Source organism: Acomys russatus, chromosome 5 (genome assembly GCF_903995435.1).
Source record: "Acomys russatus chromosome 5, mAcoRus1.1, whole genome shotgun sequence".
Lineage (NCBI taxonomy): Eukaryota > Metazoa > Chordata > Mammalia > Rodentia > Muridae > Acomys > Acomys russatus.
Genome location: NC_067141.1, coordinates 11,889,661 through 11,901,348, shown reverse-complemented (window position 1 = coordinate 11,901,348; position 11,688 = coordinate 11,889,661). Strand labels below are relative to the sequence as shown.

Below are 11,688 nucleotides of genomic sequence, written 5' to 3'. Positions count from 1 at the left end.
TTAAGCGTATCATGTGGCACATAGTCTGTGTCACTGTGATGACTGTTCTTGGTTGTCAATTTGACTTCATCTGGAATTAGCTAAAACCCAAGTAGCTGGGTACACATGTGAGTTTTTTCTTAATTTCCTTTGAAGAGGAATCTGAGTCTTTTTTTTTTTTTTTAAAGACTTATTTATTATGTATACAGTGTTCTGCCTGCATGTACACCTGCAGCCAGAGGAGGGCATCAGATCACATTCTAGACGGTTGTGAGCCATCATGTGGTTGTTGGGAAATGAACTCACGACCTCTGGAAGAGCAGTCAGGGCTCTTAACCACGGAGCCATCTCTCCAGCCCCTGAATCTGAGTCTTTTAATCTGAGTCTTTTGAGGCAGGAAGATACACATTTAATGCAGATTTTGTTTGTGTGTGTGATGAGAAGATACACCTTTAATCTGGGCCACACCTTTTGACGGCAGCCTGTACAAAGGACATGGAAAAAGGAAGCTTCCTTTCACTCATACTGGCAAGTCCATTCCTTCACTGGCATTACAGCCATTCTGGTGTATACAGAAGACCAGCTGACACATCCAGCCATATGCACTGAGCAACTACTGGATTCTTGGCCCTTCCATTGGTAGACAGCCGTTGTTGAACTACAGCTGGACCACAGCTTGTAAGCCATTTTAATAAGGCATGTTTATATTCTGTAAGTTTGGTTTCTAGAGGACCCCAACTGCTACAGATTTTGGTACCAGGAGAAGTTCTAGAACAACAGAATATAAGAATGAATTTTTTAAAGTATCTGGAATAGGCTTTCAACTTTGCCAACACCCACAGTTAATGAATCCTCTTCAGTCACTGATGCTTCCCCTAGAAGCTTGGCAAGTTCTGAACGCCCATGGTATGAACTATTTTACATAATTAAGGAGACAAATGCATTTGATTAACCTGAATCACCAATTGTGGGAGCAAATGGATTTGGTGACTCTGGGGAAACTTCTGACAATTTGGAAAAATAAGGAAAATGCTGCTGCTGGTTGCTTGGTCCTAGCATCTCTGGATAAACGAACAAAGAATGAGCTCTGTGATTAAAATTAATGAACTTCTGGCACTTCAGAATATGGTGAAGGACAATAGTAAACAAATAGTAAATTTGGCCAGTTCCAGATGTTTACATACAGTCTAAAGATTTCTAAGTGTACTATGGAAGAGAGTCTTGTCTCCAGTGGCCACAGAGCTCAAATTGCAGAAAACCAAGCCAAAGCCTTCGTTATAAGGTTGGCTGAATTACAGCAAAAATTCAAGTCTGAGCCTCTGCTGGCAGTTAAAGGAAGGACATTAGTTGGTTAAGAATGGGATCCTGTTGACTTGGGATGGAGTTGTGTGGGAGAGCCCTATTGAAGCTGAGAATGTTGAGGCCTCAGATTCTCAAGGGTTTATCTCACCCGAGGAAGTACTCTCCACCATCAGCAGAGGATGTACTCCCATCCCCTGAAATACTGCCTTTTTAGCTTTTACTGAGGAAATGAATCCCTTGTCTGTTAAACCAGCAATGACTTTCTCTGAAGGAGATGCCAGGTAAGAGACTACTGATGTCCCTCAGGGCCACCAATAGTTGCCTCTAGACCTATAACCAGACTAAAGGCCAGGCAATCTCCTCGAGGGGAGACAGAAATGTCATCCGTGAGGAGAGCCTACTAAAGAGCTCACTGAGTTGCTAATTCCTTCAAGCAGAGGTCTGGGGGTTGTGTGAGGGAACGGATTTTAAAGTTGTGGGATAATAGAAGCAGGAACATAAAACTGCATTGGACTGAGGTTATTGGTATAGACTCACTGACTGGAGATTCTAGATTTAATGTGGAATCTTGCACAGTTTTAAAAAAAGGTATCAAACGTTTGTTTGACTAGTTCACTGAAAGCATTTGTCAAAAGATGGCATAATAAAAGGAATTTGAGATGTCTGATATGCCTTAGTGTTAATGAAAGTATTTTAAGGCTCAGGGAAATTGCAATCTGTAGTGCAGTGCTGTGTAACCTAATCCTCCACAATGGAAGGCCCAGAAAACACACCCTTCGCTAATCCTACATCTGAAGACCTTCGTTGTCATCCTTTTCTTTGTGCCAGACCTTAGTGCTGGAGCTGCTGCTGCTCAGCCGGATGAGGTTAACGCAGTGCGGTTAATTGGGCCCACAAGTAGTGGGGACACGTGGCAAGCTGAATTGCCAAAGGCAAGGTGATCCTAGTTACTGCGATAAGCAGCACGGACAAAGCAATGTCATATTGCGTGGCACAGGCACAGTCGATCTTAGGTGGCATGACTTGTATGGACCTTTAGTACTGGCTAAGCACTCATGGTGTTTCTAAGCCTGCAGAATTTTTGTTTGGTCTGTATAAGCAGAAAAATTCTTAAACAAGTGAAAGAAATGCTGTTGTATTGTGACAAAAGGGAATCTTGGCCCATGAGCCAATGTCCAGACTTAAGCCAGTTTGCAGACCCAGAACACCTGAATGGACAGCCAGGTTATCCTGAAGGACCTTGATACAATACCTAAGTGTTTTACATCCTTCACCAGAGGAACCTGTGGCCTTCTACAAGGGTAACTGTACACTGGGGGAGAGGAAACAGAGTTTCTGGGGTCTATTGGTTACTGGTTCGGAGCTGATACCAATTCCTGGAGATCCCTAGAGACACTGTGGCCCATCAGTTAAGGTAGGGACTCCTGCAGGTCAGTTGGTCAATGCAGCTCTGACTGAAGTCTCACCCACAGTAGGTCCCTAAGCTCACCGATGGCTGTTTCCCCAGCCCCAGAGTGTGTAAAGAGGGCAGGGACCCTTAGGAGTTGGCACAATTCTCACATTGGTTTCCTGACCTGTGGAGTGAGGGCGTTGTGGTTGGAAAGGTTAAATGGAAGCCATCAGGGTTGCCTCTGCCTGGGAAAATGGTGAATCAAAACCAGTGTCATGTCTCTGGAGGAACTGTAGTCACCACCAAAAACTTGAAAGATGCAAGGGTGACGGTTCCCACCACACCTCCCTTCAACTCTCATATCTGGCCAAGGCAATGACGAATTGTTGAGCGTGACAGTTGGCCATTGAAAACTCAATCAAGTAGTGACTCCAACTGTACTGTACCAGGTATGATGCCCTTACCTGAGCAGATTAACACATCTCCTGGTGCATGGTGTGAGCCTATTGATATACCGGAAGCCTTTCTCTCCGTACCTCTCTGTAAGAACCACCAGAAGCAGTTTTGCTTTCAGTTGGCAAGTCCAGCAGCACACCTTTATAGTTTTACCTCAAGGACATATTAACTTGCCAGCCCTGCCATAACCTAGTTCAAAGGGATCTTGATCATCTGTCTCTTCCACAAAATGTCACACCAATTTAGTATATTGATGACATTGTGTTGATTGGACCAAGTCAGCAGGAGGTAGCAACCAGTTTGGCCTTGTTGGCAACACGAGGAATAAACACAGGTAACAACAGGAAATAAACCAAGCCAAATTTCAAGAACCTTCTACCTCAGTGAATTTCTCAGGGGTCCTCTGGTGTGGGGCATGCAGAGAGATTCCTTCTAAGGTGAAGGATAATTGTTGCACCTGGCACCTCCCATCACCAAGAAACAAACACAGTGTTTAGGAGGCCTATTTGGACTCTGGAGACAGCGCATTCCTCCCTTGGGTTGGGTTACTCCAGCCCATATACCAGGTGACTCAGAAAGCTGCTAGCTTTGAGTGGCATCTTGAACAGGAGAAGGCTCCTCAACAGGTCCAGGCTGTTGTGCAGGCTGCTCTACTACTTGGACCATATGATCCATCAGATCCGATGGTACTTGAGGTGTCAGTGGCAGATAGGGATGCTGTTTGGAGCCTTTGCTAGGCCCCCTTACAGGTGAATAACAGAAGAGACCTTTGGGAGTTTGGAGCAAGGCTTTACCATCAGCTGGAACTATTCTCCCTTTGAAAGACAGCTCTTGGCCTGCTATTTGATCTTAACGGAAACTGAACATTTGAAAACGGGGTACCAAGTTACTATGCAGCCTAACCTGTCCATCATGAGCTGGGTGTTATCTGGCCCACCAATCCATAAAGAAGGACGTACACAACAGAAACCCATTGTCAAATAGAAGTGGTACATACATGATCAGGCCCAAGCAGGCCCCAAAGGCACAAGCAAGTTTCATTAAGATGTTGTGCAAATGCCTGTTTTCGAGCCCCATTACATTGCTGTATGCTGCCTAGCATGCACCTGTAGCCTCATGGGATGTGCCCTATGATTGGTTGACTGAGGAAGACTAGGGCCTGTTTACTAATGGTACTGCATGTTATGCAGGCACTACCCAGAAGTGGACAGATGCAGCATAACTACTCCTTTCTCAGAAAACCAATACACCAGCGAAGGGAAGTCTTCACAAGTGGGCAGTACATGGTCATACATTTTGCTTGAAAGGAGAAATGGCCAGAGGTGTGATGGTTCACCGATTCATGGCCTGTAACCAATGGATTGGCTGGATGGTTGGGGACTTGGAAAAAGAATATGACTGGAAAAGTTGTAAGACATCTGAGGAAGACCTATGTGGATAGATCACTTCAAATGGACCAAGAGTGCAAAGATGCTCAGGTCCTGTGAAAATGCTCATCAGCAGAAGAAGAGTTCAGTAGTCAAATAGGATGACCCATTCTGTGGACAGTCGGCCTCTTTCCCCAGCCATCCTTGTCATTGTCCAATGGGCACATGAACAGAGTGACCATGGTGGCAGAGGTGGAGGTTGTGCATGGGGCTCGATGACACAGATTGTCACTCACCAAGGCTGACCTGGCTACAGCTCTCGCTGAGTGATAGATCTACCAAGAGCAGAGACCAACACTGAGTCCCAGATATGGCACCATTCCCTGGGCTGACTACGTGTGGGCCACTTCCTCCATGGGAAAGGACAATGTTTTGTCCTTCCTGGAATAGATACTCTGGTTATGGATGTGCCTTTCCTGCATGTAATGCTTCTGCCATAACCACCATCTGTGGACTTACAGAATGCCATGCCCACCATCACGGTATTTACACAGTACGGCTCCTGACCAAGCAACTCACTTCACAGCCAGAGAAGTGTGACAGAGGACCCAGAGCCATGGGATCCACTGGTCTTACCATGTTCCCCACCACCCTGAAGTAAGTCGCTGCCCTGACAGAAAGATGGAATGGCCTTTTGAAGACACAGCTACAGCAGCAGCTTGGAGGGCTGGGCCAGGGTTCTCCAGAAAGCAGTCTGTGCTTTGAACCAGCATTCAATATACAGTACAGTTTCTCCCATAGCCAGGATCCACTGGTCCAGGAATCAAAGGGTGGAAAAGGCAACAGGTCCACTCACTGTCACCCCTAGTGACCCACTAGGAAAACCTTTACTGCCTTTTCCTGTGACCTGAAGTTCTGCTGGCCTGAAAGGTTTGGATCCATATTGGGGAGCGTTCCTGCCAGGAGACATACAAACATTTTATTCAACTGGAACCTCATACCTACACTTAGCCGCTTCTGATGCTCTTAAGCCAACAGGCTAAGAAACTAATAACAGTGTTAGGATGACTGATTGATCCAGATTGTCAAGGGGTAACTGGATTGCTTCTCCACAACTGAGGTAAAACAGATCATGTCTGGGGTGTGGGAAGTCCTTTAGGGAGTCTCTTGGTGCTACCCTGTCCGTCCTGTGATTAAAGTCACTGGGAAGCTACAACAAACTAATCCAGGCAGGATGACAAAGGGCACAGACCCTTCAGGAATAAAAGTATGGGTCACTGAGAAAAGAGCCAAGACCTGTGAAGGTGCTTGCTGAAGGTGGAGGAAATACAGACTGGGTGGTAGAGGAATGTAGTTATAAATACCGGCTAAGGCCGTATGACCAGTTGTACAAATGGATTATAATTGACATGAGTGTTCCTGTCATATTGTGCTAAGAATGCTTTTGTAGAAATATTTTTGTTTTCTTTCCTCAGTTTGTCATGCCATGTAACATCAATTGAGAGAACATCAATTGTTATAATATTTAAGCTTGAAACACTAAAATAATATTACCTCAATGGACACTGCTACCTATTCTAAAATGTATGTTTGCAGGTGTACGAGGGATAGTTATATCACATTACATGTAATTACGGACTGGGTAAGTAGATAATGCATTTGGGATTGTATATGGGGGTAGTTATAGCAGGTTGGGTATAGTTATGACCTGGTTATTGTTTTCATTTGGGAATTAGGGATGACATAAGGAGATATGATCGTGTGTCAGGTTGAGAAGGGGTGACTTGTGACTATTCTTGGTTCTCAACTTGACTACATCTGGAATGAACTAAAAACCAAACAGCTTTGTTCTTAAATCATTTGACGTAAGAAGATGCACTTTTAATTTGGGCCACACTATCTGGTGGCACCCTATATAAAGGGCATGGAGGAAGCAAGCGTGCTCTTTGCCTGTTTCTCTTAGCTCTCACTGGCAAGGCTGTTCCTTCACTGGCTTTAGAGCTTGCTTCTTTGGGATTCTACTGTCTACTAAAGACCAGCTGAGACCTCCAGCCTCGCGGACTGAACAGCTACTAGATTCTTGGACCTTCCATTGGGTAGACGACCATTGTTGGGCTGGCTGGACAATATTCATTCTATAAGTTCTATTCCTCTAGAGAACCCTGCCTAATACAGGCATTCCATTCTTGCCTAGTCTGGTCTGTGAGGGCCTGTGCAGCCCAGAGCAATGGGCCTCCCTGTAATACTCAGAACCCTTGATGGGGGTCTAGAATCATCTAGGAGACAAACTTCTGGGTGTATCTGTGAGAGAGTTACGAGACTTAGTTGAGGTGGGAAGACCAACCCAACATGTGGGTGGCTGGGGTGGGTCCCATACTGAAGACAGAGTAGAAAGCAAGCTAAGCACCAGCGTTCATCTCCTGCTCCCTGCCTAAAGACAAAGCCGCCAGCTGCCTCAAGCACCTGCCACGTAACATCCCAGCATGCTGTACCCTGAAACTGTGACAATAGAGCAGACCTTTCCGTCCCTTTTCAGTACCAGAATTGGTCTCATCTCTGAGAAAATTAGCCAGCATGCACTTGAATTTAACAACATGGTAACAGATTTGTGAACCTGGTCCTGGAAATTCGGACTCGTGAAACCCTAACGCATTTTATTTTCTTAGGATACACTTACTGGCTTTTTAAAAATGACACTACTTTTAATATTTAATAAATGGAATTTAGAAATAATGCCTTTTTCAGGAATAAAGTTTGAGTCAAGTAAAATATGACACATCCATAGAGAATTTCTATATTGCTGATAAAAAAAATGTTTTTGGAGGGCTGAAACATGGCATAGAAGTCAAGAGTGCTTGCTACATTTCTAGATGACCTAAGTTTGGTTCCCAGCACCCATGTCAGGTAGCTTCCAATTGTGACTCCAGCTTTAGGAGACACTTCCTGGCCTCTATGAGCACTTCATTGAGATGGAGCACATACAGACAAGCAGGCACATGTATACACATAAATAAAATGAATTAAAAAAACCCAAAGAATTCCTGTTCTCCATGGACCCATATTTGTATTTGCTATCTATGTTATACATAAGTTTATGAATATATACACTTGGCTTTATTATGATATATACATGGTTCCATGATAGAAGCATAAAAATAAATACAAATGTATGCATTTACATATGAAAAGAAAATACTTTTAAAATTATTTAGGCATTTAGCAAAATGATGTTCCATCTTTAAAACTGCTTGCATGCCCCCTTTTTATTTTCTACTCTAATTCTCCTGATTTCATTGCACACAGTAATATTATAGGCTAGTTGCCACAAGTTTCAAAATGAGTAAAAAAGAAAAACAGTTAAGATAAAGGACATTTGGAACCATCACCACCACCAAGTGAAGGTACAGGAGTATTTTGATTATTGTGTGCTTATACAAAGTACAGAAACACCATATTAGATAGCAAATGAGAATATAAACATTACAGAAATTGACTTGAAAAAATAAAATATTCTACTAAGAAAGAAACACTGATTGTGAAGAGCTTGGTCTCCACCATTGCCATGTCAGAGACCCTCAGTTTTGCCACAAAAACAAGGTGGCAGGGGGTCAACATCTGCGTAGATGCTACAGTCATCACAGTACTGGAGGTTATGAGAAGACCCAGAAGTATTGCCTTTGGCTGGGCTGATCTTGTCCTGAGTGTCCTTGCACGGATCAATAGACTTTTCAGCAGCACGTGTTCTTTTTGCAGTTCTTAAGAGAAGACACAAGACAAGCTTAGAATTTTCCTTCCCTATGAACTTCTTACTACCATGAGGGCTCTGTGAGATAGTCCAGGGCTGGAGCCCATCATACATGGGACACCAGCCACACAGTTAAAGCTGTCTTCTCCTTTCCCATCCTCTCCTCTCCTACAATTGCTGTGCATGTGGAACCCAGATGCCATTACAAGTAAAGGAGAGTGAATGGCACCCCAGTGGCTGCTCCAGGCCCATGAGATGTGGAGATGATGTAGAAGGCTCTGCACTGACTGGGCTCAGCTCTGGCTCCCACTGTCTAAGGCCCTAGAAAGGGACACCATCATTGCTGACAGCCAGTTTCTCTCATACTCAAAGCTTCTCTCCAACTTGAAGCATCTCTCGTCTGACTGACATCCCTGACAGCCGGCCTCCATGCAGGCTCTGTCCTCTTGGCCCACTTCACTTTCCCCAAGGCCATTGGCAGTGAACGAGGGCACACGCAAGCTTCCCAGTGGGTGGAGAAGAGGTCACTGTGGCCAAACTCTGTGTGAGTAGGAGACAGCTCATCCCCAAAGCATCCTCTGTGTCTCCAGGGCTGAGGATAGAAAGGATGCTCAGCCAGGGCCCTGTTAAGCCCCTGAAGGTTCACTCCCTGAGGCTAAGTGACAGAAAAGCTATATTGGCACCCATGGTGCCCAGGCTGAGAGCAGTTGGCTTGGGAGGTCACAGTCCCAACCCCTCAAACTTGCCCTCACCCTCTCAAACCAGACAGTGGCTCTTGACTTTGCCTTATGAGTGCAGTAAGTAAGAAGTGACCCAGCTGCAGCAGAAGACCCCAGTGTCCCATTGGAGAAGTGTTGTTCCCTCCTACTCACGTGACTCACTTCAGTGCCTTGGCTATTTCCAAGTAAAGGCAGAGGACAACGGTTATCAGCATAATTGCAGCAACCAGCAAACTGCCAGCGATGCCGATCATAACCTTCGTCCTCAGGTCGAACATCTTTCACACCTAGCAGAGAAGTTCAGGCAGCGAAGATGGCCTCACTCCCAAACAGCCACTTGGCCACTGCCCCCCCCACACACACCTTATTTTCTTCACTGAAAAAGAAAGGACATGAACACACACCCTTATACTCTGCAGGGAGGTTCAAACTGACCTCAAGTGAGAAGAGGGCTTACTTCTGGTTGACAAGGGACTTGGATGTAAAATCCAGATATCAGGAAATAACATCAGTCAGAGAGAATATTTACTTTTCATAGGCAGTGAGAGGCCCTTGTAGAACAAACAAGTCTGGGCTGGCGCCTCCTACACGCCTTCTGAACTGTGCCACGTAGTCAGGCCTCAACCTATCAAAGTCTTTGGGTTAGACCTGTCTTATGGACTGAGGGACTGACCCTTCAAAATGCTACTGCCCAAAACTGCTTAGAATGTAAAAACCTATTTTGAAAGCGGTGCTTTTAGTGGTGGCTGGGAACCCCCACAAACAAACAAGGTTATGTGACCTCAGGGTTAAAAAGATTATGAATGCTTGCAGACAACCTCTTTGCCGAGTCTGAGACACAGGCCTGCACAGAGCATGAACCAGCTTTTCCAGGCGTCTCCTGTACCTCATTCTGTCTTCTGGCAGGCTACAGCGCCTCCCTGCTAATGCTAAATCCTCCCACAGAATCCTCCTTTTTCTGGAATAAACCAACTGCTTGGTTTAACCTCTGAAACCGGGGAGCAGCAAGCCCGGAGAGGACAGAAAACAATCTGACCACAAAACATACTTATCAAAGTCAAGCTGTCCAGCACTGACTGAATTAAGGACAATTACACACACACACACACACACACACACACACACACACACACACACAGACACACAGACACAGATACAGACAGACAGACAGACACACACACACACACACACACACACACACACACACACACACACACACGCCACCCCACCTCCGAATAAAGCAAAAGAAAAAAGTTTTGGGAATAGGCTGTTTCCGAAACCTGCAGACTTCACACCTGTGAACTGAGAAAGAAGCATATAAACATCCCTCGTAGATCAGTGAAGACACAGGCTGTTGTGCTCTTCTTCTGTTGGAAGCCTAAGCAACGGCAGGGCTACTGGAACGCACCGGGGCCAAAGCAGCCTGTGTGACGTCAACGTAGAGCCCCCGGCTTCTCAGAATTCCGAATTCTGTTCCACGGCTAGGCACACATTTGTTCCAAGAAATAGTCCTACTCTTTGGGATCCCTCAAAGTCTAACACGTGAGAAGCTGCTAATCAGAAGCTGGTTTGCTCTTGATTAGTTAAAAAGGCAATGGGGAACCAAGGCTTTACATCCTCACGTTTAAAAACACAGATGCTCGGCTGTGTTTCAGTTGTACAGTGAATTAATGGGAAAGTGTTCACCACTGAGATGCAAGCACACATTCAGTGACACTGACAGAGTCTTACACTTCATGGTTGAACAGCTGCAAAAAAAGAAGAAAAAAAGAAAGAAAGGAAGGAAGGAAGAAAGAAAGATAAAGAGGATACCCATTTTAGACAGGTTTGTATTGTATGGTTTTTTTTTTTCCTGTCTTTTTTTTTTTAAGGTTCCAATTATTCGTTTGTTAGTTTGTTTATATCTAAGGTGACCTAAGAGAAAGCTTCACACCTCCTACTGGGATTACTTTTGTTTGAAGTTTTGTTCCAATGCCAGATTTCTTCCCAGGAACAGAAGTATTTCTCTAGTAAGAACGTTCAGTTTCCATTTGAAGCCAGTTACCTGCCTCCCTTCCCTTTTGAGCCTATTGCAACACCTGTCACCTAGACACATAGACACCCAAGGATGCATCTTGGCTGAAAGGAAGATTTATATGTAGCTTAAGAAAAAATATATATATGTAAAATTTAAAAATTATGTGTATAAGACAAAAAATCCAAAACTATATCTAAGACTCAAGGCAATCTGTTCCCTGTCAACTCTGTAGAATTAAAAATGTGTCAGAGCTTCTCCAAATCTATACGGTTTGGGAACTAGGTGTCAGGTTCAAAGGAAACTCCATTTCCCCAAGTTTCAAAAGGCAGAAGAGGAATAGTTGACTGTGGTTCCTATTAGCGTAGCAAAGCATGTGCTGGCCTTCAGGGTCCCTCAGTATCACAAGTACCTGCTTCACATTTCAAAGGCCACGCTAGCATCCCATCTCTTCTTCCCTAAAGTCCCCTTGCTGACAGATTACAACCTATAAGCTAAGTAAATGCTTTTCTCTCTTAAGTTGCTTTTAGTTAGTGCTCGGTCAGCGTTTAGTCACAGCAAAAGAAAAGCAAGCTAGGACAGTAGCCAGAGTTTTTGTTTGTTTTGATCAGGTTTACAGGTATCAGGCATAAATTTCCTCTTGCATAGTGGACCTCAAATCCAATCAGAAAGCAGTTGGTTATCTCCCTCTCTCCCCAGTAACAGTCACGCCACTA

At 44.7% G+C, this 11,688-nt stretch overlaps 1 protein-coding gene across 1 annotated transcript; it reads right to left on the bottom strand.

Moving 5' to 3' along the window:
- Positions 1 to 8,059: 8,059 nt before the first annotated feature.
- LOC127189948 (protein FAM24A-like) lies at positions 8,060 to 9,239 on the bottom strand. The gene is made up of 2 exons (XM_051147006.1): positions 9,121 to 9,239; positions 8,060 to 8,249 (listed from the first exon to the last, which is right to left on the bottom strand). Exons 1-2 carry the CDS (start codon positions 9,234 to 9,236, stop codon positions 8,060 to 8,062), a joined length of 306 nt encoding a protein of 101 aa, XP_051002963.1. The 5' UTR covers positions 9,237 to 9,239.
- Between the last annotated feature and the right edge of the window lie 2,449 nt (positions 9,240 to 11,688).